Source organism: Neltuma alba, unplaced genomic scaffold (genome assembly GCF_004799145.2).
Source record: "Neltuma alba isolate B1F8T4 unplaced genomic scaffold, ASM479914v2 tig00011004_pilon, whole genome shotgun sequence".
NCBI classification, from domain to species: domain Eukaryota; kingdom Viridiplantae; phylum Streptophyta; class Magnoliopsida; order Fabales; family Fabaceae; genus Neltuma; species Neltuma alba.
The window spans coordinates 157,081-184,516 of NW_021635758.1; the positions used below are offsets into that span (position 1 = coordinate 157,081).

The following is a 27,436-nucleotide window of genomic DNA, read 5'->3' on the forward strand; positions in this document are numbered from 1 at the left end:
ATCTTGAAATTTAAGTCTATTTTAATTTTTGTCATTAAATTTCAAACATGTTATTTTTGTAAATGACATTAAAGTGATGAGGAGAACTCACAAAATGACACTAAACTAGACTTTGTGTGGGAAAAAAAAGAAGAGAATATGTCCTCAAAATGTAATGAAAAGAACAAAGGCAAATATGGTGAACAACTCAAATAAGCATCAAGGGAAAAAAAAAAGAGGCTAAAGAGTTGTATTTTGATAATCTCTTTTCTTTCTTTCTCTTTTATTATCTATACAAGATCTAGTTAGGTGTTATTTTATGGGTTTACATCATTACTTTAATACTATTTATGACACTTAGGCAAAATTCGACAAGATTCTTATATTAACAATAAGATTTGAATTTATAATGAGTTATTGCTATAAAACTACAAGAAATAAGGAGAATGAATAGTAGAAAAGAAAGCAAGAGATAGAGAAGACAATGGCCTTTTCTCATTCACTTTGGTTCAAGGTACAAATGCCTCATGTATACCCTCTATTTATAGGCCTCCAAGCATTGAAGTCCTATACTAAGATTACAAAGGAATAAAGAACATCATAATAGCATTAACAATAAGAAACTCCTCCCAAAAACATTCATTAGGGAGGTTATGTAGTTTATGACACTTGAAGGTAAGGAATCCTATGAGAATTCTAAGGGTTAGGGGTTATGGACATCCACTCATGCAATATTCATAACAGTTATAAGATAATTTCTTACTAATTAGACTAATCCTTATCAATGAAGTGAAAAATTGTAACAATTCTCTTGATGTTGGGTAGTTAGTCTTGGGAGTTCCCTCTTTTGTTATTTTTTTTGGGGGAGGGGGGGAGTCGATCGCCAAGTGTTTGTCCAAATTCCCACCAAAAAAATTAAAATTGGGTAAGGGTCGTACTTTGTAATTTTCCCATCAAAATAATGGGAATGACTTGGTGGCTGTACGATGTAGAGGGCGCGTGGCGCTCAGAGGTGCCATCCTCCCCTACCAATCAAAGATTATCTTCCATCTTCCACCATATTAAAAAAGAACCACTTTCCTCCAATTTTGCCTCCCAAGTGTTCGTTTGGAAATTGGTTCACTTCATTCTCATCCACGCAACTCTGAACTAACTCTCGCAAGATCAGCGATGTCCGGTGTTGTTGCAGCAGCTTCCTCTTCCTCATGCTCTGCCACCTTCTCTTCCTCTTCCAACCACCACTCCATAAAAAATTCTCAGCTCCCTCAGTACTCCAAGTCGAGGTCTCTCCTTAATCCTTCATCTCAATCCCAGGTACTATTCATCCTGTTCATTTTTTCTGTGGGGTAGGATTTTCTTGTTGCCCATTTGAATTTACGATTTTCTCGGTTCTTGTCTCCAGAAAACATCTTTCCAGGGCCTTTCACTTCGTGAAGCCAAAAGGGTTGTTTCAGATTCCTTCTTTGTGGTTGAGAACACGAAAGGTTCTGCCATTTTCAGAAGAGGGCCTGAGATCGCAGCTAGAGCTGCTGGGGCTGCGAAGACCATTGAGGTTGAGGTCGACAAGCCACTTGGCCTCACCTTGGGCCAGAAATCTGGTGGCGGCGTCGTCATCACTGTGAGTAGCTTGCTTGTTTTCTGCCTTTAATGGGAAATTTTAGCCAGTTTGGTGATTACTGTTGCATGTCTTCATCAGATTGTCCCAATTCAATTATTTCCTCAAAGGTATTCTTCCCCCAGTTTATTGTGTACAGCTAACCGCATTGTGAAAGCTTGATGCAGTTGTTTTGTACAGGGCTTTGATGATTTCTGTTACAACTCTTACTGCATGTGAAAGCTATTTTGCTTTGGAATTTTAGTTGGGTTAGAGGAGTGTGTATTTAATTTATCAATGTCTTCAAGAGCATATGTTCAAATTGTGGAAAATGGGAGAATAGCGAACAGAAACTTAGTTTAGATAATTTTTTATTTAGGTTCAAGATTCAAAATTTTCCTCTATTTTGGCCCTTTGGAATTCTGCTTAGTTTAAGCATAATCACATTTGGCAGGCCGAATGTAAGGGATGAAAATGAAAAGAGGATTGGAAGATAGATAAAAATTATACATGTATCCTTAGATTTTTTTGATTTTTTATTTTTAACCTTTTTGACCAAATGTCCTTAGATTAACAATTAACAAATGTAAAAACACAGTCATTGTTGAGTAATGAAAACAATGGTCATAAAAAACAAATGCTTCTTCCTTGTGATGCCAAACTGGCCAATATGTCTTAGTTTTTTAGGTTGTTAATGGAAACTTATGGTCTGTTCTAGGGTGTGGATGGTGATGGGAATGCAGCTAAAGCAGGGTTGAAAGCAGGGGACCAAGTCCTGTATACTAGCAGTTTCTATGGGGATGAATTGTGGCCAGCTGATAAGCTTGGATTTACAAAAACGGCCATTCAAGCAAAGCCAGATTCTGTCTACTTTGTTGTCAGCAGGTTTTCTTCATTCCACTCTTTTGTGTTTTTAAGCTTAAATGCATCAATTCTTAGAAGACTAAGTTGCTATTAGTTAACGCATGCACAAATGCACGTGAACACAGCTCGAAGTTGTCCATAACGTAAGCTCATAAAGATCTTTATTCTAGTTTCTACTTATCTTGTAATCTGATGCCTCCTTTAATACCTAGTTGGTGTGACGAATCCTGGTAGCATGCTGAAAAACTGGTTTGCTTTGTGAGTATGTTTCTTAATGCATACGGTGTGTGATCATGCCAGTGAAGCATAGTTGGGGTGGGACAAACGATGAAAAATCAGTATTATAGATAGCTTGACAAGTTCTGGCACAACTAGTTTAATTAACCAGAGGGGCAAATAATATGAAAACATCATGGGCAAAGGTAACTAATCAATCTGATCAGCATTGATTTTTGTTATACATAAAGTGATGCTTTATATTCTTCATGAAATCTGTTTCTACAACACTAATTATGCTATCAGTTTGTTGGAACAGCGTCAAATGCATAGCATACATGTGAATGTGCAAGACGGGGAAGGGTTGAGATATTAGGGCTTTGATGGCTGTGTGATTTTCATGAAACCTTGGTTATTTTGTCATGCTTATTGGCGGTTATCAGGAGTTATCAAGTTATAATATGTTCAATTTTTGTAATGAAGAGGTGCTGATGTAGATGTTAAAAGACTTCCAAAACGCCCTGCCCCTCCTCGCTTCGGAAGAAAACTGAGTGAGGCTCAAAAGGCAAGTAAGGACTATTGCTTCTTCAACAGCTAATAAGGTGCCCCACAATGCATGCAGGCTAGAGCTACTCACATTTGCCTTGATTCTGGATACATACACACTTTACAGAAACCTTTCGATGAGCAGGTAAGAGCAGAAAGGCATATCAATCATACTAGTAGATAAGAGCAGGTAAGATACTAGATGCATTTTAACCCAAAAGTTAAAAAGAAAGAGAAAGAAAGAAAGAAAGCAGCTAACTAGTAGATACTCCCTCAACTCCTTAATATAAGCTATCGGACTAATTAATTATTAAAAACTACTCAATTTTTAAGTATAATTAATGTATGTTTTTAATCGTGCCCTCCCCCCACTCGCAAGGGGGGAAAAAAAGGAGTAGTTGAAATTATTATAATAATAAATGACAACCATTGCCAATATTGTAAAAAGTATTTAGAATAAAGTTGTATGGCTATGATTAAAAAAAAAAAAAATCACACTGGTCAATAAATTGATTGAAACAGTGATTTAAGGATTAGCAGATCATATTAGGATCAACCTATAGTTAGACTGGTAATAATTAAAGCAAAAAATTTGATGAAAAATTACTGTATGTATATAATAACAAGTAAAAATAAATATATAGAGTCTAAGTATTAATATAATAACACTACAATGAACAAAGTTTTGAGTGAAACAACATTATGTTGATACAAAATTTGTCAATTTTATATTAACTAGTCTAAACAAAAAAAAAACTTTAACCCGTCAATATGTTGTTTGTAGTTATACAATCATAAATAACGATTTCATGATTCAAATACAAAAAGAAAATAAAATCAAAAATAACATTGTAATAAAGTGTGAAAGAGAAGTACAGTCTGAATTCACTCACTCATTAACTTGACTTTCAAAATTTTTTTTAGCTGCCCAATGAACTGAAAAAGTGCATTACTGGAGGTGAAAATTGTACAGTATGTCGGTATGCCTTGGCCATTTATAACTCTCTTCTTTCTTCATTCTTGTGTTCAGCATTGGATTTTCAATTTCTTCAGTAGCTGGAAGTTGGGAGGACTGAAAGCCTGAGCAAGTCATCGTCTTCTTTCTTGGTTCAAGTGAGACCTTTTCTCGCTTCTTGGTTTTCAACTTTCTTCGTCTATTTACTCCTTTTTTCTCTTCCCATTTCTGATTCATTTCTCCTCCCTTTTTTTTTTTTTTTTACCAGTTTATACTTTATTTTTTTTTTTTCCCTTTCTTTACTTGTTTTCATCTTGGATCTTCTTCTTCCGCCTATCTTCTCTGTTTCTCTCCTCTCTTTTCATTGCTCTATTTCTACTTCGTCTCCATTGTCATAAGATTCATAGAGGACAATACAAACAAACTTGGACGACCACTTTTTTCTTCCTTTTAATTCTTTTTTCCCCCCAAAAAACAGCCCGTTCAGATCTAAGAATTTTAACTCGGGTAGCCCACCAACTCGGTAGGGTTAGTGCTGCGGCAAACTAATAAAAAGAAATACCCCACATTTCTGCGCATAAAAAAAAATTAAATATATATAATAAAAATATGCAAAATTATAAAAAAGAAAATATCTACTTCTCATCCATCCAACATGAATGGTTGAGTTTCTTTTTTCTTTTTTTTTTGCCTTTTGGTGGTGGAATTGTTCTGAGTTTCGACACGCATATATATTAACATTGTATATTCTCAGCGTTAAAATTTTTATAAAAAAATTCCAGCTATTTTTTGGAGAAATTACACGCAAAAAAAGAAAAGAAATTAGAAAATCACATACAACATGAAATGTTAAAAAAAATTTGTTAATATTTATAAATTCAGTGTTGTTAATAACTACCAAATCTAATTTACAATTTAGTAATTTTTTACTCTTTTTTTATCATTTTTATTATTATTTTAAACTTAACACACGAATATATAAATAAAATATGTATTTTAAAATTATATTTGGACTAAAACTAAGCCTCCTACAATTAATTGATGGTTACTTTTATATATATATATATATAGATCTGTGTGTGAGTTCCCACATATTCCGGGCATGGTAGGGAAGGGATTGATTGTTTATAAGTTATGAGGTACGAAAAGAATTTCATATATGTTCTTTTTATAGTATTTTTGGCTTCATTTTAATCATTAAAATGCAACGGAATGGTGATTTGATAGTTCCGCGCAAAAGCAACTTTGAACTGAGACAGCTTAGTACGAAGGCGCCAGGCAAACAAACAAGGAAGTTAGAATAACGTATGTTTTAATTATGAAAACATTGCTATATTTGATTTGAAATACACTTGAAATCTCAGCACACTGTTTCCGATTGCAGACTGAGTGAGTTATGGCTGAGACCTGTGTCTATAACGATAGGGTTATAGAGCCACTTACGAAGGAGAACTGTGGAGAGTGGTTTAATTTGGTTAAAAACTATCTGATGGCTGACCGTCTTTGGGGAGTAATGATTGATGATGCAGGTACTCGTCAAGATGATTCTTCTCGGAGACAAAATAATGAAGAAGCATTGCGCATCCTACGCATCTCGTGCTCGTCATCTCATAGAAGGAGTCGCTGAAGCCAAGGCTGCCTGGCGCATTCTTCATGACATCTTCGCCCACAAACCATCTGGTAACCTTGTATATATACTCTTTTGGTTCTGAATATAAGATATATTTATGATTTTGACATATTACTGCTATTAATCATAATCAAAGTATTATGAATCTTATATTTAATATATAAGGGTAAAGGGGCAAATTTACTCCTAATCTTATTTTTTAGGTGTGCTCAGCATCCTGATCATTTTAATGGTGCAATTCTACCCCTCAAGGCTAAATTAAAATTACATCCAAAGATCAAGGGTAAAATTACATCAAAAAAATAAGATCATGGATAAAATTGTACCCCAAAAAATATGAATAAAATCACACCGATAAAATGATCGTGCTAGATGCACTTGGGAAATAAGATCAAAAGCAAATTTACACATTTACCCAATATTTGAGTATTTATATTAAATTTATATCGAATCCAAAATTATAATGAAATGAATAAAATCATAATTTCGAATTCAAAAAATAAAAAATAAATAAGAAATAAGTGTAATTACATTTGAGTCATAAATAAGTAGATTAATTGGTTATTTTCTCAGTTTCTTTTACAAGCCAAACTTCAAAATTTACATGTTATTTTTCAGTATTAACGTGTTGGAATTTCTATGTAGTTGGTTTTTTTTTTCCCATTCTGGACTTATATGTAATCTATCTAAGAAAAATACAATAACATGCCAGTTGTTACTAATTTAGATCGTTACCTGTCATAATTTCATCGCACTACTTGTAAGGTTTAAACAATAATTATCGTTTTTATATATAATTAGAGTAGAAGATGTATACTTTGGTCAACATATTAGAAAATGGTTTTATTTTATCTAATTATTCAATACTACCTCCGGTCCTTAATATAAAAACTATTTTGACTTTTAATTTAATTTTAAATATAAGACCCCAATCCACTTTGTTTCACATATTTATCTATTTTTTTTTCCAAAGTAATTCTTGTAATAATTGTACATGTTAAATATTCAATCAAATGGTAGTTTTAGCTAATACATGATTAGTAAAGATATTTTAGGAAAGACAATATCTAATTATTACAAATAACTAACTTAATAAACTTCTTTAACCTACTCAAATTAGTTAATTAACTCTTATATTAAAGATCAGAAGTAATATAAGAGCTAATTTGATTTTTAATTTAATCCTAAATATATGATCTTAATCTACTTTGTCTCTCATATTTATTCATTTTTTTACCAAAGCAGTCCTTGTAGTTGCTGTACATGTTAAAAGTTTCATCAAATATTAAAACTAATACATTTGATTAGTAAGAGTATTTTAGGGAAGACAACACCTATTTATTGCAAATAATTAACTTACAAATTTTCTTAATATATTTAAATTAGTCAATTAGCTCATATATTAAGGACCAGAGAGGTAATTCTATTTATCGTATACCATCTATTTACAATGCATGAGCACAATACTAATTAGTTACAAAGTTTTGTGAAATTGGCTGGTCCTCTCAAAGAAGCTTTTCAAGAACATGGTTAAAAGATGTATCTGTGTGGTGCAACAACAGATAGGAATTACCAATGAAATCATGAAAAAAAGGGATATTTTTTGCTATGAATTAGGTCCCCTTAATCTCAATTTCTTAATCTGTTTGCCCCCCAGTTTCTTGTCAAGTGTAAAGAAACGATGAAGAAAAAGAAAAATTAGCAAGTGAGGAAGGAGAGTTCAGAAAAAGAAAAAAAAAAAACTTCCTATAACGACATCGTAATAGTCCTAAAAATAAGATAAATAATTATTTATTAATTAATGTTTTTATTATTTATTGGCTATTTTTAACATGAGGAGATTATTGGCCACGGAACTTTGGTGGCTGGTTAGTATTCGGATTTAGAATTCGAATTATGTGTAAAAAAAAAAAGTTTTATTTGTCTTTCTTTTAGTAATAATAATAAGTTAACTAGGAATGTTTAAAATGTCAAATAATACACACAGCTATAATTTTATTAGCTTAGTTTTAAATACATTTTAATATTTCATTCCAAAAAAAAAATCTCAAATCTTATCTTATCACACCCCCCATTTAACCGCAAGTTTTCCCGCTGAGTACTCATCGTTCTTGACTGATGTTAGTCAGATCGAGCTTGATTCAATTAATTAGATTATGTTCCAACAAGAAGGAATTTACCCATCTGACCCTCATCCACATTCATTATGTGAAATTTGTCACCTCGTATTGTACTCTAGCCGTTTGTTGTATTGCCGCTAAGAGACTATTGACTCCTTGATGGTAAACTAAACATTATAATATCATTTGCGTCTGAGCACTATAGGTATCTATTTACGTATGGTCTACCTTATTGTTTGTTTATTTTTAATAATAACTAAGTAGCACATAATGTGTAATTGTCAAATTGATTCTCAAATAGAGATATATATATATATATATATATATATAAAGGAATAAGGTGTTTAAACATCTATTCCAGAAGTACTTACAAAGAAGCACCCAGTAAAATTTTTTTGATTCTTATATGTTGTAGAAGTTTTATTTTATAGTATTTCTATCATAAACTATTATCCACCATTAAGTTTGATCATTAAAAACATTGGCCAACCAGTATAATTTAGTAGTGAATAAGGGCCAATATATTTTTGCTACGAAAATAAACTTTTAAAACATATAAGAGTTCAAAAAAACTTCCACATGCTAGGTGTTCTTTTAAGCTCAAACCCTACAGAAATTCAAAGCAAAGAACATAAAACAAGGGAAGAAAATACATAGAAGAAGGAAATAGAAAATGACAGGGGTTCCAGAGAGAAGAGAACCTGCGGAGAGGAGAATTCAAGTAATCATTCCACAACCCACATAACTACTTTTGTCCTTGTTGTATATTGCAGCATGTTTACCTTTGTTTTTTTTTATTGCCCAGAGTATCCTCCCATCCAAACAGTAAAAGATTAATTTCTCGAGGTACTGTCAGGCGCCGTAATAGAGACCCCTCCTAACAATATTTTTTTCATACACACCATCTTAAAAATCAAACTCAGGATATGATATTTAAAGTGTCTAAGTCTTTTTTATTTGGACCAACATTTGTTGGCAGCATGTTTGCCCTTTTCTCTTCCTTTCCATAATTTCTCACATCTCCCTCGGCCCTTTTTACTTTGCCTGTCACATATCCCTGATTTAGGCTCCAATTGGATCAACTTTGAGGCCTGTTTCTTTTGGGCCTGGGGTCATTACACGATGACAAGTTTTAACGAAAAAAGTGACAACGGGCTCATGTTGTTCATCTATCAATCGGTATTCTTGTGACCATGTTCATTCTTTGAGACCTTATACTAATTTTTTCCAACAAAAAAACTAAGAAAGATAAGAGTATGAGGCAATGTGGCCATAATTGGATCATAGCAGTATATTCCTACAATAATTAGGAGGCTCATATATAAGTTTACTCTTTTGCTCCTATTTCTAAGGTAAAGAGATAATGTTTTATTTGGTTATAATTATAAGTCACTTCATTAAATCTTTAAAATGAATGTACTAGTTTACTCTTCATTTGTCATTTATATTATTATTGATTTGAAAAATGTATATATTAAATAGGAGTACAATTGAAAAATTATTACATTTTAAGGTAAATTGGTTTGTGTAAAACATATTAAAAGTTATTTATAAATAAGATCATAAGAGTAATAATTTGTAACCATATTACGAGAATGATTAGCAAGTCAACCAATAAAACTATTAATTTCTTTTAAAAACATTTTTTATACAAAGTTCTTGTGAAAAACATGCTTACGAGCATCCTTATTATTGGATAATGGGCTATTTGTGATAACACTTATTATAAGAGACAGCTTTTGGACATGGTTTGTTACTAGTTATAAGAGATACATTGGTGATGATTCCAATTTTTTTTCCATGTTATTCCTGTTTAGTTACTTATATTAATGTCATTGCGCATCAAGATAAATTGTTTAGATTGTAATTTCTCTCTCTTACGCTCTCTCTCCTCATAAATAAAAATATTTTTAAAAAAAAATTTTATATTCATTATCCATTTGTCTTTAATTAATTTTAATTAACTTTTTTATTAACTTGGTTTTGTTAATTGTCTCTTTATTTATATATATATATATATATATATATGATTTGAATTAGTATATATTTGAATTGTTATCAACTGGACTTTAAAAAAAAAACTTACAGCTAATTTTTTTTGGGGGGGCCCAAAAAAAAAAGCAATTAGCTGTAAGTCACGTTGCATACTTACATTTCATTCCAAATATACAATAATAACATAATAAAAGTAAGTGACAAGTGGAGGGCTCCCAAAAAAATATATTATGTTGAAGACTTTGACTAATCAAATTCAGAAGACTTATTGTTGATGTTGTCTTCAAATATCAATCCATATGCTACCTCCGGTCTTTATTATAAGATTTAGTTAGCTAATTTGAGAAGATTAAGAAAAGAAGTTAAGTTAGTTATTTGTAATAAATATGTGTTGTCTTTCTTAAAATATTTTTGTTAATCAAGTATATTGGCTATAAATATTATTATTAGAAGGACTACCTTGGAAAAAAATATATAAATATGACAGACAAAGTGAGTTGGAGTTTTATATTTAAGATCAAAATAAAAATCAAATAAAGTCTTGTATTAAGAACCAAAGGTAGTATCTCTCATTGCTTCTTGCGCTCTCTGTTCTGCGTCGTCTTCTCTTCTGAATAATCTCTTTTGTTCTCTCTTCAAGGCCGAAGGAAAAAGGATAAAAATACACAACTTATTTGCTTTTAATAGTGTTCTCTATTTCGTTCTGTTGTTCTGTTGTTATATTGATTTACACAGAGGTCGATTTCTCTCTTTTTAATGGCGATCTTTATTATTCAAATTTATTCTATATAGCTGAATATGTTATAAGTTATAAGCTAAATATTTTATTTTAAAATTGTGCAAAATTAGTGCGAGACTGCTTGTTTCTTTGAGTTGTTTGCCTTCTATTGTGTTCTCCAGGCCAACTTTTTTCCCCTTCATCAATTGCTTGAGTCCCTTTTATGGCTGAGCATCTTATACACCCCCACCCCCAAAAAAAAGGCTTGCCATCACCAAAAAGGTCTGGCAGTTATCTGAGAAAGAGGAAATCAAACTACACATCTTCATATTACACTTGCATCGCTGTTTTACAATAATAATCTTTCGCAAGACTAATGGAGATTGGATCCAGCAAAGAAAACTAGTCCTTCACAATATGACAAGTCAAGGTTTGAATCTTTAATTTTACTGAAAGAGGTATTCATATTTAGTATCCAACAATAGTGCCTTGAACATGATTGCTTTTAATATAAGGATATATGTGGCCTAGCAAAAAAATAATAATCTTTCATCCTTTCTAATTTTTACATTATATTGTATAGCGAAAGTTTTCTGAAAAAGGTGCAAAAGGATCTTATGTAGAAGAAAACTGATTAAATTATCGTTCTAATAATCAATGAATTCATTGTTGATCGCTTTAATCTCATATTTATTATATACCTTTTTTTTGCCATTATTTATCGCGTACTTTTTCTCCTATGAATTTTGCACCTTTGTATATATGTATTTGCTTTTTTGCTTAACTATGCTCTTGTGTTCTCATCCAGGCAAAATTTGGGGGGGGGGGGGGAGAAACGAAAAGGAGACTTCTCTTGCTGAAACCTCCAAGGCAAAAGGTAAGAATATATGTGTTTCCTTTTATTTGTATATTCTCTTTCTGTCATTTTTATTAATTTATTATCCTTTCGTTGAGCTCTTGAAGACTGTATTTCTTACAATTATATTTTTAGGATTTTGATTATGACTTCTACACAAAAGTAAACTTGTTAAACTGTTGCCTGTTGGTACATGCTTGTCTGCTCTTATTTGATAAATATGTCACATTTGGGGAATTTAAGGCTCAAGTTTTCTTTATATAGCCGCATTTCGAGGATTAAGATGGTGTAATTCTAACTGTCAAAATGATTATGGCAAGTGGTTTATGAAGTTATTATCAAATAAGGTCGTATGACTTTTTTTTCATGTCAAAATGATTATGCGTATAAGTTTTCCTCACATGTGATGCCAATTGACTAAAGTTGGCAAAGTAAACACAAGCAATAGAATCCTCCACAAGAAAAAAGTATGCTATCCCAATAAGTTTACTGAACAGTATTTTAGTGGGTATACTACCCCCAGGGTACATTGTCCCGAGATACTTCTAGAGTGTCATAAAATGAGAGTATACTACTCTCTTCAAAGTGCCAATCATAGTGCATTCTATGGAGATAAATTACATGGTTAAGAACAACTGCCAACAATATCGCCTCCCCATTATTACAGTTCATATAAGTTTCACAATCAAGATATTCCTCAATTCAAAACAATATTATCATAACATCAGTAGTTCAGCTTAATAGCCCTTACCACATATACAGAGCAGTAGGGTTTTAATTCGTGTCATAACTATAATAGGAAAGTACCAATATGTGACAATAAGTTATACCTCTCATATTTGTAGTTTTAAATCACAAAATCATGAGAAAATCAGACAACCATAGTTCTAGATCTCTTGTTGCGACGAACCCCTTCCCTTTCGATGTGGCGAGAGAGGAATCCCCACAGGGTGCCTAGCATTGTTCGTTGCGGCCAGCTAATCTTTTGACCCTGGCAAAACCCATAGTCTGCAACAGAAATTCAAAAAAAAGAAATCTAAAATATGATTTTTAGGGCTTCTATCCAGTCGTACAATTTTTAAAAATCTAATGTTATAGCTGCAACCATTCATAACAGTCAAAACTTTAATTTCCAATAGCAAAGTTCAACAGTTCCCTATTCAATTTTTCGTATTTCAGAACATCTAAATCTCATCATAAAAGTTATTTGGGTAGAGGCTACCTTTGGGAACAGCAGAAATAAGTAAGAATTTCATGTTACTTGAACTCTGAGAATAACTTATGAGATAAACAAATTGCTTCTCAAATGTTCTTTGAGTATTTAAAGTTACTCTAAGACAAAATATCAGGTTGCTAGATTAAAAGACTGATGAAAGATTCCCAATGGGTTACCCTAGAACCCCCATCATGTGGGAAGGAGGAAGAAAAAGAAAGAAAACAAAAAGATTTGAGTCGCCTACTGTTACTAACAGAGTTCTCAGAATTTTCAAAAGATTGCTCTGGGTTTTTCCTAGCAGATAAACCTTACTCTTTAAACTCTTAAACTCCAAAAAATAAACCCTCTTCGGTTTTTAAAATTTCAGTCGTTTGTCACGACGAACTTGCTTTAATGAAACACCGCGCTTTAGTCGTTTGCCATGGCTATCCTTAGTCCTCATCGCAGTGAGCTGTCCTGAAAGGCGGATGTTACAATGCATACGCATAAATTGAGCCTCTATATTATTTTCGAAAACCCATCAAGTAAACAGATCTTAATTCTTAAAAATTTATAAAATTGCTTGCTATATGGTTGACTCTTTTCATACGAATTTCAAATATCTCTCTCATTTTCTAGAAATTTAAAAAGGCATAATTAACTCTTTATGTAAATACATTGAAATTAGCAAAAATGTATTTAATGTTGAGACATATCTAAACAAGATCTTACAAAAAGTATCGAAGTTTGACAACCTTTATAACTATTTAAAAAATTATTTTCATAAAAGTTGAGATAAAATTTCTCTTTTATATATAAATACTACAAAATTTCTTTCATAAATACCTTATGCTCTATAAAATCATTCCTAAGAAGCAAATTCAAACACCCCCTCTTAATTCAAATTTGGAATCTAATTAAAAGGATTTTTTTTTCCAACCTATAAAAAGGATTGAATGGAGTACATAGTAAATTTTCAAGAAGAAATAGTACCACTTTGGTCCCTAATGTACATCATTTGGAACACATTCTCACATACTAATTGATAAAATTTTTTAATTTTATTCTTATTAAAGTTTTCTCTTCCATCTTTCCCTACTTTCTCTCTTTTCAATAAAAATTAAATAAAATTTAAATTAAAAAATAAATATTAAATATAGTGCAAACAAGCGACTTGGATAGGATCGAATCATGGGATTCTTTACAGTCACCATGTGAGGTGAATATGATTTTTTTTTTCTTTTTTTATATTTTCTAAGCGAAATAAAGGGACGCGCATGACGCTAAAAGATTACGCATGCCGATGATTTTTGTCCCCATACGCCACTTCGGTCTACGACATCGTCCTCCCAAAACCAACCATAATTTGGAAGAAGGTAAAACCATAGATTGGGTGGGATGTTACCCAAATAGTATTAATTTTGAGTAAATAATCTGAAATCATGGTTTGGATTAAAATTATAGTTTTAGAATCTAAAACTATAATTTTAAAAAAAATGAATTCATTTTACTTCTGGCTCAAATTAGAAGGTATGATTGTGCCTATCAGAATAGATCTCAACAATAATATGACTTTAACATCCCTCAATTATTTTTTTATAAACGTATTTAATCTTATATCTTATAAATAAATATATACATATTAATTATTTATTAATTACATTATCTTATGTATTATTAATTATATTGGTTAAAAATATATTATTAACAATTTTATTCCTTCAAATTAGAATATATCATAAAATCTATCTTTTATGTAATTATCATATTAACTTATATTTTTTTTAGTAATTTGTATATATAAAAAGTACTTCTGATAATAACTATCAAAACATTTTTATTTCTCAAAATCACTTTTTTATAAAATCTATTTTTCATAAAATCAGAAGCTATTTTCCAAGCTATTTTTTGGTTTTATCCAAACAACTTTTAATACACAAACGAAACCCAAAAAACCAAACAGTTGACTGGTAGATGCTCCCCTGGCTCCATAATACCACCTGCAATTCTTTTTTTTTTTAAAGTGAAAAAGAAAATATATGTAAATTAGGACAGCTGTACAGAGTCTACAGAATCACTGACATCTAAGCTTCAGGATTGACAATACCAAGGAGATCCCAAACAGAGATGGTGTGGCGTACGATGGTTTGAACGTAAAGAATCATATCTTCAGGCAGCCTAGTTTCCTGCAAGAAAATATTTCTATTTCTATCATCGAATAATTTCCAGATAAAAGTTCCAAAAAGAAGATGCCAACGGACCCCCATGCAGCGAGGATCGAGGTTCCAGCAGAGCCTTCTTTTTTTTTTTTTGTGAAGGGTGAATTTCATTTTTATTTTAGTTTTAAATATAAAAGTTTCATCTATTTTATTTGACATATATATATATATATTTTTTAAAGTAGTTCTTATAATAGTTACACATATTAACAATTTCATTAAATAATAGTTCTAACTAATATAAATAATTAGCAACAGTATTTTAAAGAATTCAGTTAATATTTGTTATAAATAACTAATTTAACAAAATCTTTTAATCTATTTAAATTAGTCAACTAGTTCTTATATTAAAGATTAGGATAAACTACTAGTCTAATTAATTATTAAAAACTATTTAATTTTAAGTATAATTAATGTATGTTTTCAATGGCGCACCCTCATTCAAAAGAAAAAAGGGGACTGGTCGAAATTATTATAATAATAAATGACAACCATTGCCAATATTGTAAAAAATATTCACAATAAAGTTGTGTGGCTGTGACAAAAAAAGACTCAAAATCATACTGGTCAATAAAGAGAATTAGTGGGTCAAATTGGGATTAACCCTAAGTTTAATCGGTAATAATTAAGACAAAAGATTTAATAAAAAATTATTGTATGCATGTAATTATAACGTATGTAAAAAATATATATATATATATATAATGAGTCTAAGTATCAATATAATAACACTACAATGAAGAAAGTTTTGAATGAAGTAACACAATGTTGATACAAATTTGTCAATTTTATATTAATTAATTTAAACAAAAAAAACACTTTAACCCATCAATATGTGGTTCATACAATCATGAATAAGGATTTCATGAGTCAAATCTAAAAGTAAGATAAAATCAAAAATAAAATTATAATAGTACAGTCTGAATTCCCTCATTGACTTGACTTTTCATTTTGTTTTTTTTTTTTTACCGCTCAAGAAACTGAAAAAGTGCATTAGTGTGAAAATTGTACCGTACATCGGTGTGCCTTAGCCATTTACAACTCTCTTCTTTCTTCATCCGTCTGTCTAGCGTCGGACTTTTTGGTTCGGGCAGTGGGTAGCTGGGAGGACTGAAAGCTTGAGCAAGTCATCGTCTTCTTTCTTGGTTCGGGTAAGACCTTTTCTCGCTTCTTGGTTTTCAACTTTCTTCTTCTATCTACTCTTTTTTACTTTTCCCATCTGATTCATTTCTTCCCCCTTTTTTTTTCCGGTTTACACTTTAATTTTTCTTTTCTTTACTTATTTTCATCTTGGATCTTCTTCTTCCCTCATCTTCTCTCTTCCTCTCCGCTTTTTTTCATTGCTTATTTTTCTACTTCGTCTCCATTGTCATAAGATTCATAGAGGACAACACAAACGAACTTGGCCGACCACTTTTTTCTTCCTTTCAATTTTTCCCCCCAAAAAGGAGTCCATTCAGATCTAAGAATTTTAACTCGGGCAGCCCACCAATTCAGTGGGTTAACCGAGTTATCTCTGGTTAGTGCTGTAGATATAAGAATGAAACATTTTAGTGCAAACAGGGTCAGCAGGGTTAGTGAAGTCTCTTTTTATCAAATGTTCTTTTTATGAGTTTTCATTGATAGAGGAAAAATATTTATTTATTAATGGTAAATTGACCCCAGACATTCTTGAAAATAATTTTTTTAGAGGACTGAATATGGAACTCCAGTTTCTAATTAACAATAGTAGTGTTAGCCCTTGGTGCCTCATAGTTAATATCGAACTGGCTTGTTAACGGTGACTTCAGCTGCGCTTGTTAATCATGGCTTCGGTTGCACTTGTATTAGTGTGTCTTGGTTAATATCTAGCTCGCTCGACATTCATGGGCATCATTCCTGTGCTTCTATTCATAACCTCGGTGGCATTTGTTGATTGTTTTTCCTCATGGACTGTGAATCTACATAATTGCTCGTTTTATTGAGGTTCTCAACTGGGGAAAAAAATATTTTTTCCCATTATTTTGTGATTTGATTTTATAAATAAATTGTTTAAATTGTTGGTTAATTTTGTCTATTAAAATGTTTTATATATTATCTATTTATGTTTTAACGATTTACTTAGAAATTAAAAGCAACAGTAAATCATTTATTTTACAGAATTATATTTATATAATTTATTTTTTCAGCACTTGTTTTATCTTATTTTTTGTTAATGAGATGTTTTTTGTCAGTAAATTATTTTGGCCTCATATAGCATCGTTGACCCTGCACCTCTGACTGAACAGTGAAAACCTTCATTACTAATCGGAGCTTGTAGATATATTTTGGAATAACTGCTGCTTGATGTAAATCCAAGTTTACATTTAAGTGTTTACTTTTGTTACTTGCTTCGCAGGTGAGATCCTGGTGCTCTTTTATTATTTTGATGGTAAGGAATTTGTTCATCAAAATATAAGAAAATAAATTACACTTCAATTGTCTTCAATTGCAGATTGCGTGTGTTATGGACGATGAGCGTGTTTATTATAACGGCCAAGTTATAGGCCGACTTGGCTGGTGTCACTCGAGAGAGTGGTTCAATTTGGTTAAAAACTATCTAATAGTACACGGTCTCTGGGGAGTGATGATTGATGATGCAACTTCTCATCAAGATGATTCCTTTTGGAGAGAAAAGAATGAAAAAGCATTGCGCATCTTACACATCACATGCCGGCCAAAGACTCGTCGTCTTATAGAGGGAGTCGCGGAAGCCAAGGCTGCCTGGCTCATTCTCCGCCACAACTTCCCGGACAAACCATCTGGTAACGTTAATTATATATAGGTTTAGGGTTTAAATTTAGCATAAAAGTTTTTACTCAGAAGTATTGGATTTTCTCAAAAATTTAAAATCCGCTACCATTAGAAACAACTATAACTGTTAGTTTTTTAACAATAGTATACATTTATGATTTTAAATTTTCGGACAAAAAAAAAATGTTTGGCTGCCCAATACTCTTGACTAAAACTTTCAGGGCAAATTAGCACATCAAACCTTCTTTATGCAAACAACTCTTTCCCAGTTGTGTAATCAGCTAGAAAACAACTCAAATACTCCTGCTAATATATATACATGAACTGTGGTTTAGCTACAGAGAATGCACCAGGAGCAACTTCTGATGATGTGAGCATTTTGTACGATGCTATATGTGCTAACGACTGGGAGGCAGCAAAAGAATTCCTTGACCGACATCCAAGTGCCTTGACTGCAAAACTTACAGCAACAAATCGAACACCTCTTCATGTGGCTGCACTTTTTGGACATTCAAAAATAGTGGACGAGTTAGTGAAATTAGCTAACCCGGAATTCCTCGAAATAGTCGATGATTATGGCTCTACTCCACTTGCAATTGCTGCATCTACTGGAGACACTCAAATTGCAAAATGCATGCTTGATAAAAATAGAAACATAATTGGCATTCCAGACTTGGGATTTCATCTCCCTGTTGCATTGGCCATTGATGCTGGTCAGAAAGAAATGGGACGTTTTCTCTATAAGAAAACCCCACCGGAACTCCTCAAACCCCAAAATGGCTATCTCGGTTCTCGACTTCTTCGCAAATGCTTCGAAGCCAATGAACTTGGTAATCAAATTCCCTAGCGCTAATAAACAGATGTTTCTCTATCTGATTTTGTTGGCTTGTTTTTTCTTCTCTTTATTTCACATCTTGCCATGGCTATAATAATTACAGATATTGCTCTGCATCTTCTTGAACAATGCCAAGATATCATTTTTGCCGCAGACGATACTGATTGGACACCAGTTGCGAGTATAGCAATCTTGCCTTCTGCAGTTGAGAGTGTAAGTCAACTTGAATTCTGGAAAAGATGGATTTATCACTGTGAGTCTCTCACTACCTTTCACATATCTTTCTTTACAGAATCCATCTATTTACTTATTTTACAAAATTTAATGACAAAAAAAAAAGGAAGTGTATTTTTAAATTTTCTCCAGTTCAATTCTGCATTTCTCTAACATCCTCTCCTATATTTAGATGGGAAAGACTATTAAACTAAGTCAATAAGGGAGCTTCTTTCCATCCATTTTCCGTTTTACCTTTAATGACGCTCATTTTTCTTTTAATTTGCTTCTGTTGTCTTTTTTTTTTTTGGTGGAAGCTATACCTGTTCCATCAACCACAACAACCGATAATGTTTATGTAGACATTCACCAAGAAGGTGACGATAAAAGCATTCAAGGTATGTATACTTAGAGAGAGAGAGAGAGAGAGCGTATGTGTGTAAAAACCCAAGCTTACTTCTAAATTCTCTTAAATGATTTAAAAATGAAGTAAAATGTGAATTTTTAACACTTTGCTTGCAACAGGGCATGGTCTGCTGCACTGGTTCATCTCCAAAGTCTATACTTTGTTAGGTATATCATATCGTATGCTAAGAAATCTCATACCTAATGTGTATGTTATCAAATACTGCCTCTGATTTTAATTATAAGAACTAGTTGACTAATTTGAAGAGATTAAAAAAAGAAGTTGAGTTAGTTATTTATAATAAATAGATGTTATCTTTCCAAAAATATCCTTACTAATTAAGTGTATTGGTTAAAACTACCATTGTTAGAAAGATTAACTTGGAAAAAAAATATAAATATGATAGACAAAGTGGATTGAGGTCTTATATTTGGGACCAAAATAAAAATCAAACAAGGTCTTATATTAAGGACCGGGGTAGTAAACCTCAAACACAACCTAGAGATAGTTACGCGTGGGTTGTGAACTACATATAGGAGTGAAGAAAATATATGCGCTGAAGTTGAAGCATGCACGAGCATCTCAAATTCTGAAATTACTTAGCGGGAGGGTGGGTCTTTTGGATGAGCAACAACGTGAAATGGTTACAAAAGCACTCTACTTTGCGGCCAAAGGAGGGCTTGTTGATTTTTTGTCTGAAGTATCAAAAAAAAACCCGCAAGTTGGAATACTTTCTTCTTTGCTATTAAACATCGTCAAGCTAAGGTTTTCAGCCTAATCCACGAGTATCGCTTCAAGAATTTAGTAGCATCAATGGTAGAGACCTACGACGGAAATTGCATGCTGCATGTTGCAGCCAACTTGAATCCTTCTAACCCCCTACCTCACCGTGGTCCAGCTCTGCAGATGCAAAGTGAAATGCAATGGTTCAAGGTTGGAATATATATATATATATAAATACATCCATGTATGCATGCATATATAATTATTTTTATGAAACAAATGCATGCAGGAAGTTGAAAGGTTGGTACCTCCCGGACTTAGGGTATCTCAGAATTGGGAGGGTGAACAACCAGAAGACATATTCAAAAAAACTCACGAAGGTTTAAGGGATGCAGGAGAAAAATGGATGAAGGATACAGCATCTTCTTGTTCTGTTGTTGGTGCTTTGATTGTTACCGTTATGTTTGCAGCAGCTTTTACTGTTCCGGGAGAGTACGATCAAAATACTGGCTACCCAGTGTTTTTGAAAGACAAGTTATTTATACTTTTCATGGTCTCAGATGCACTATCATTGTTTTCCTCAACAACTTCTGTGCTGACATTTTTAGGGATTTTCACCTCACATTATGCTGAAATAGACTTCCTCGTATCCTTACCAAAAAAATTGATCATAGGCCTTTCTACACTCTTCTTGTCCATTTTAACAATGATGGCAGCATTTTGTTCAAGCATCATTCTTATATTCCAGCATACATACTCATGGTCTTATCTTCCTGTTATTCTTATTGCCAGTGTCCCAATAACCCTCTTTGTATTGTTACAATTTCCCCTTCTTCTTGATGTGATTTATTCTACTTATGGCCCAGGCATCTTCAAGAGAAATGTAAAATAAACCCTTGGCCATGAAATGTTGCTGTTATTATCCCACTACTTGTATATTTCTACTGAATAATATATGTTTCTGGCAAGTCATATATATATATATATAGACACACACACACAGATCTATACACAGACACACATGCACGTCCAAATGTTGATCGAAAGGAAGAGGAGGGGAAAGAGGATAAAAAAAAAGAAGATGAGAGAATCCTCTCCAGATGTTGCATAGGTGCATCTAATTTGAGGCTGGTCAATGTGGTTGAAAAATTATATATTACCGTTGGTCCTTAATATAAGAACCAAATAATTAATTTGAAAAGATTAAATAAATTAGTTAAATTAGTTATTTGTAACAAATGTATGTTGATTTTTTTAGACTATCTTATTTAATTATGTCTGTTAGAATTGCCATTGTAATAAATGTATGTATGTGTATGCGGTTGTTGTCCTATAACTTGTATATTTCTATTGAATAATATAAGTTTTTTGCAAGTCATACGTGTATATACACACACATAGACGTTCAAATGTTGAAAGAAGAGGAGAGAAAGGGGATTAAAAACAAAAAAACAAAAAGATGAGAGAATCCTCTCCAGAGGTTTAATTAACAAACTCGAAAAACTATTTACATTTTTGCCTGCATAACATCCGTTTTCTTTTCTCTAATTGGCATATGTCGTTGGATATATTGCGCATTGATTTGGCTCAGATGATTCTGAAAGATATTAATATGATCAATTTTGAAATTATATTTCACTATCTGACCAATGTTTTTTGGCTTGCTAAAAAAAACAGGCAATTGTTGTTAGTTCTACTCTGATGAAACAATTCTTGGAATTAAAATGAATTTTAAAAAACAGTGTGTTAACTTAATTCTAAAAACTTTCATAACGCTAGGATATAATGTACTTCACTATTAAAAAACCATCTTGTCTGTTACCAAAAAGAAAAAAACCATCTGGTCGACATCGTCCTCGCCTTTCTTCTCACAGAGACGCACATGCTCTGTCTTCTTCCTCGTTTCATTTCTTCCTCACAACCCCCTCCACGCATTTGTCCTCCCGCTATGTATATGAGGAGGTTGAAGGATGATGCAACTGTTTTTTTTTTTTATGGCCTTTATAATCACAGTGGCAAATATACAAATTTTAATTGGTCACACCCCCACAATGTTATGCACCTAAATCAGCGGGTTGCTCAAATTCGAGAGCGTTGCAGGCTGATGTGAGAATCACTGGGAGGAAGAAATGAAACAAGGAAGAAGATAGAGCATGTTTGTCTCTAGAAAGCGTGGAGGAAGAAGAGATTAGAGAATGGCAGTGAAAAAGCGGACATGGTTCTCAAAAGGTGAGGGAGAAGGAGATGACGATGGGTTGAGTCGGCAAGACGGTTCTTTTTTATCTAAAAAAAATTCATCAAATGCATATAAGCTGACTTGGATGACGTGTTTGCAACTTTTGATATTGTTAAAGTATATTTTTTGTCATGTAGGATAACTATTTTATGTTTAAAAATAAATTATGTATGATAAGAATTAAATTATTAAATATGAAAAATTCAAGAACTAAGTTATAAGCGAGTCAAAAATTTAAAAATTGAGTTTTTAAAAATTGAGTTATAACAAGTCATAATTGAAGGACTTAATTACAAATGAGCTAATAATTGAAGGACCAAATGATTAATTTTTTTTAATATTTGAGAAATAGCCAATAAAATTCGCCATGTAAAATGACGTGGAAATGGAGGATATATTGCCCTTGTTCCGTATCCTGCCTACCTAGTGTACGGACGAACATCAAATTTTTATATTTGTGAAGTATATATTTAAAATTAGCGTATATGGTTACAAGAATCAAATTAAACATAGTCCTTGGAATTTGACGCTAAAATTTGAGCTAATTTTAATTTTAGTCTCTTAAATTTTAAACATGTGATTTTAATTTCTAAAATTTAGTTTGTCTTCAACATTAGTCTTTAGATGTGTAAACAGTGTTAAAATCTTTATAAACAACATTAAAATGATGAGACAAACTCACCAAATGATATTAAACTAGATTTTGTGGGAATGAAAAAGAGAAAGAATATGCCCTCAAAATATAAGGAAAGAACAGGGGGGCTAAATAGTTGCATTTTGGTAATATAAAATTTTTTCTTTTATTATCAACGCAAAATCTAGTTAAGTGTTATCTGATGAATTTACATCACTACTTTAATATCGTTTATGATACTTCAGCAAATTTTAACAAGATTTCATATTAACAATAAGATTTAAACTTATGATTTTATAAGTTATGAGATGACTTCTCATTAAGTGGACTAATCCTTGGTGGTAGAGTGAAGGATTGTAACAATTCCCTTGATATTGGATAGTTAGTCATGGGGTCCCTCTTTTGTTATTGAAAAAGAACATACTGAAGGAGTGTTTAGAGGGAAATCAAACCTTGATTTTAAAAATATTTTTACAATATACGAAATAAATATATGAAATAGTTTATCTCATTTTATTAAAAAAATACATTTAAAAAAACACTTTTATATATTCTCAAACACCCTGAGCCAATCCCCAAGTGTTTTTCCCAACACCCAACAAAAAAAAATAAAAATTGGGTTAGGGTCCTAGTTTGCAATTTTCCCATTAAAATAATTGGAATGACTTGGCGGCGGCCGTATGTTTGCTGAGGGCGCGTGGCACGCAGAGGTGTCATCCCCCACCAATCAAAGATTATCTTCCACCATGAGGAAAAAAGAACCACCTTCCTCTGATTTTGCTACCCTCAAGTGTTCGTTTGGAAATTGGTTCACTTGATTCTCATCCACACAACTCTGAACCCTCTCACTCGCAAGATCAGCCATGTCCGGTGTTGTTGCAGCAGCTTCCTCTTCCTCGTGCTCTGCCGCCTTCTCTTCCTGCTCCAACCACCACTCCACAAAAAATTCTCAGCTCCTTCAGTACTTCAAGTCCAAGTCTCTCCTTAATCCTTCATCTCAACCACAGGTATTATTCATTCTGTTCACTTTTTCTATGCGGCAGTATTTTCTTGTTGCCCATTTGAATTTACGATTTTCTTGGTTCTCTTCTCCAGAAAACGTCTTTCCAGGGCCTTTCCCTTCGTGAAGCCAAATGGGTTGTTTCAGATTCCTTCTTTGGGGGTGAGAACACGAAAGGTTCTGCCATTGCCAGAAGAAGGCTTGAGATCACAGCTAGAGCTGCTGGGGCTGCGAAGACGATTGAGGTTGACGTCGACAAGCCACTTGGCCTCACCTTGGGCCAGAAATCTGGTGGCGGCGTCGTCATCACCGTGAGTAACTTTCTTCTTTTCTTTCTTTAATGGGAAATTTTAGCCAGTTTGGTGATTACTTTTGCATGTCGCCATCAGATTGTCCCAATTCAATTATTTGCTCAAAGGTATTCTTCCCCCAGTTTATTATGTACAGCAAACAGCATTGTGAAAGCTTGATGCAGTTCTTTTGTACAGGGCTTTGATGATTTCTGTTAGAATTCTTACTGCATGTGAAAGCTACTTTGCTTTGGAATTTTAATTTGGTTACAGGATTGTGTGTTTAATTTATCAATGTTTCCAAGAGCATATGTTCAATGGGAGAATAGCGAACCGAAATTTAGTTTAGATAATTTTTTTATTTAGGTTCAAAATTCAAAACTTTCCTGTCTTTTGGCCCTTTGGAATTCTGCTTAGTTTAAACATGCTCACCTTTGACAGGCCGAATGTTAGGGATGAAAATGAAAAGAGGATTGGAAGATAGATAAAAATGATACATGTATTCTTAGATTTCTTTTTTCTTTTGGCCAAATGTCCTTAGAGTAAAGCAAATATAAAAAATACAGTCATTGTTGAGTAATGAAAAATATGGTCATAAGAAACAAATGCTTCTTCCTTGTGATGCCAAACTGGCCAATATATATTAGTTTTTTAGGTTGTTAATGGAAACTTGTGGTCTGTTTTAGGGTGTGGATGGTGGTGGGAATGCAGCTAAAGCAGGGTTGAAAGCAGGGGACCAAGTCCTGTATACTAGCAGTTTCTTTGGGGATGAACTGTGGCCGGCTGATAAGCTTGGATTTACAAAAACTGCCATTCAAGCAAAGCCTGATTCTGTCTACTTTGTTGTCAGCAGGTTTTTTTCATTCCGCCCTTTTGTGTTTTTAAGCTTAAATGCATCAATTCTTAGAAGACTAAGTTGCTATTAGTTAACGCATATGCAAATGCACGTGAACACAGCTTGAAGTTGTCTATAACCTATGCTCATAAAAATCTTTATTCTAGTTTCTACTTATCTTGTAATTTGATGCCTCCTTTAATTCCTAGTTGGTGTGACGAATCCTGGTAGCATGCTGAAAAACTGGTTTGCTTTGTGAGTATGTTTCATAATGCATATGGTGTGTGATCATGCCAATGAAGCATGGTTAGGTTGGGACAAACAATGAAAAATCAGTATTATAGATAGCTTGACAAGTTCTGGCGGAACTAGTTTAATTAACGAAAGGGGCAAGTAATATGAAAACATCATGGGCAAAAGTAACTATTCAATCTGATCAGCATTAATTTTTGGTATGCACTAAGCGACGCTTTATATTCTTAATGAAATCTGATTCTACAACACTAATTATGCTATCAGTTTGTTGGAACAGCATCAAATGCATAGCATACATGTGAATGTGCAAGGCGGGGAAGGGTTGAGATATTAGGGCTTTGATGGCTGTGTGATTTTCATGAAATCTTGGTTATTTTGTCATGCTTATTGGTGGTCATCATGAGTTAAGTTATAATATGTTCAATTTTTTTAATGAAGAGGTGCTGATGTAGATGTTAAAAGACTTCCAAAACGCCCTGCCCCTCCTCGCTTTGGAAGAAAACTGAGTGAGGCTCAAAAGGCAAGTAATGACTATTGCTTCTTCAAGTCTATTTATCTTCTAGGCCCATGATTACATTGTCACGTGTTTTACATTCAACGGCTAATAAGGTGCCCCACAATGCATGCAGGCTAGAGCTACTCACATTTGCCTTGATTGTGGATACATATACACTTTACAGAAACCTTTCGATGAGCAGGTAAGAGCAGAAAGGCATATCAATCATACAACACTGTAAAAAAAAAATGATTTTATTTTCTTCAAAGAAAACTAGCACAAGATGGTTTGCTTCTTCTTCTCATTATGGTATTCATATAGTCTGTTTGCCCATTAGGTGGTTGCATTTTCATTGTTTCTCTCATGTGCTGATAAATTGCCATCAGACAAAATGAAGCATAACCTCTCTAAATCCGTTACATTCGTGCATTTATATATTTGAAGAGAAAGTGATGTAAAAGAATGTGACTGTGGGAAAACCGGCATCCCTTCTTTATGCTCATAATCTCTTTTCTATGTCTCTTCTCAAATATGTTATATGCCTTCACTTTTGTACACATAAGATCTGCATTGATTTATACCTATTCACAAGGTATGAGTTTTAAATGTCCATAACATCTGGTCTGTCTTTTGCAGCCCGACACCTACATATGTCCCCAGTGCCAGGCACCGAAGAAGAGGTTTGCTCGGTATGACGTGAACACAGGGAGAGCTATTGGTGGGGGTTTGCCACCAATTGGAGTTATTATTGGACTGGTTGCTGGTATAGGCGCAGTAGGAGCTTTGCTTGTTTATGGTCTTCAGTGAAGTTTTCTTCTATCAATCACTGCCTTTATTGAAAATGCTCCAAAATATACTTGTCTCTTCATCTAGGAGCTTGCATCACAAAAGCAACTTCCAGTTTGGATGTTACAGCTGAATCATGATTCATTATAGTAAATATGTACTGCAATTCTGCAGATTGAGTTTACTGAAGTTGAACTGTGCACAAGTAATGGAAATTCACACAAAAATAGACCTTTGCTCGGGAGACGGTTACATGCGCTTAATTGGATCCTTTGCTCAGAAGGAATTTGCAAGTAACCCTTTTTCCACAAAAATGAAGAACTCCATATTAAATAGGACTGAGAATAATTTGGAGCTCATTTTAAGGATGACCCTTACATGATTTTCTAAATTTAAATTGGATGGTTTGAATTTGAAATATTTGATTTTTGAGTGATAATTTTTGGGGGGAAAAAAGTGGCAGGTAGAGCGTTATTTTTGTTTTACATTTTGTATATATTAAAACAGAAAGTCATAGAAAATACAATAAAAAAAACTGAATTTTGCACCGTCTAATATATAGTTGGGACTTGGGACGGTTCAAAACTGAGGGAGTGCTCTATTAATTTGTTCTATGATATGAGCAAGTCAAAATTGGAATAAAATTTTTTATTCATTTATTTTTCTTATCTAAATATAATTTAAGGAAATATATAAAGTTTTGTTAGACTACTTTATTTAATTTAAACTAGTTTTATCTGACAAATGTAGGACAGCAAGTGGTTTGACATAACAAAAATAGACCAGGAAAAGTATAGTTTTTTTTTTTTTTTTGGGGAGGGGGACAGGGACCAGGAAAAGCACAGTGAGATCCCACAATACAATTGTAAATACCAAAAAAAAAAACTAAATGGACAAATGGCGATGAAATTCCTAAAGATAAGTTTATAATAACAATTACCAAATTGTCGTAGTGAATTTAAAAAAAAAAATTCTCTCCCCATAGTCGCCACATCCCAAGAAGTAATATCACCACCAAACCAATAAACCTATTCAATAAATATATGCAAAATATTTTATGTACATAAC

General features: G+C 32.9%; 1 protein-coding gene across 4 annotated transcripts; it reads left to right on the plus strand.

Moving 5' to 3' along the window:
* Positions 1 to 1,022: 1,022 nt before the first annotated feature.
* LOC114760609 (uncharacterized) lies at positions 1,023 to 26,716 on the plus strand. 4 transcript variants are annotated; one of them, XM_028949884.1, is made up of 7 exons: positions 1,027 to 1,293; positions 1,382 to 1,597; positions 2,292 to 2,458; positions 3,137 to 3,218; positions 3,276 to 3,344; positions 4,230 to 4,312; positions 5,539 to 5,665. In XM_028949884.1, exons 1-6 carry the CDS (start codon positions 1,150 to 1,152, stop codon positions 4,281 to 4,283), a joined length of 732 nt encoding a protein of 243 aa, XP_028805717.1. In that variant the 5' UTR covers positions 1,027 to 1,149; the 3' UTR covers positions 4,284 to 4,312; positions 5,539 to 5,665. The 4 variants fall into 4 exon arrangements, with proteins under 4 accessions (XP_028805715.1, XP_028805717.1, XP_028805718.1 ...); XM_028949882.1 differs by lacking the exons at positions 1,382 to 1,597; positions 2,292 to 2,458; positions 3,137 to 3,218; ... (1 more) ...; positions 4,230 to 4,312; positions 5,539 to 5,665 and adding exons at positions 23,802 to 24,017; positions 24,683 to 24,849; positions 25,525 to 25,606; positions 25,716 to 25,784; positions 26,219 to 26,716 and having other exon boundaries at positions 1,023 to 1,293; XM_028949883.1 differs by lacking the exons at positions 3,276 to 3,344; positions 4,230 to 4,312; positions 5,539 to 5,665 and adding exons at positions 25,716 to 25,784; positions 26,219 to 26,716 and having other exon boundaries at positions 1,029 to 1,293.
* The last annotated feature ends 720 nt before the right edge of the window (positions 26,717 to 27,436 follow it).

Excerpts from the sequence above, each read along its gene's own strand:
- LOC114760609 (XM_028949882.1), top strand. The coding sequence starts at position 1,150 with ATGTCCGGTGTTGTTGCAGCAGCTTCCTCTTCCTCATGCTCTGCCACC. Across the intron at positions 1,294-23,801 it reads ATCCTTCATCTCAATCCCAG|AAAACGTCTTTCCAGGGCCT; the intron begins GTACTATTCATC and ends TCTCTTCTCCAG. Across the intron at positions 25,607-25,715 it reads AACTGAGTGAGGCTCAAAAG|GCTAGAGCTACTCACATTTG; the intron begins GCAAGTAATGAC and ends CAATGCATGCAG.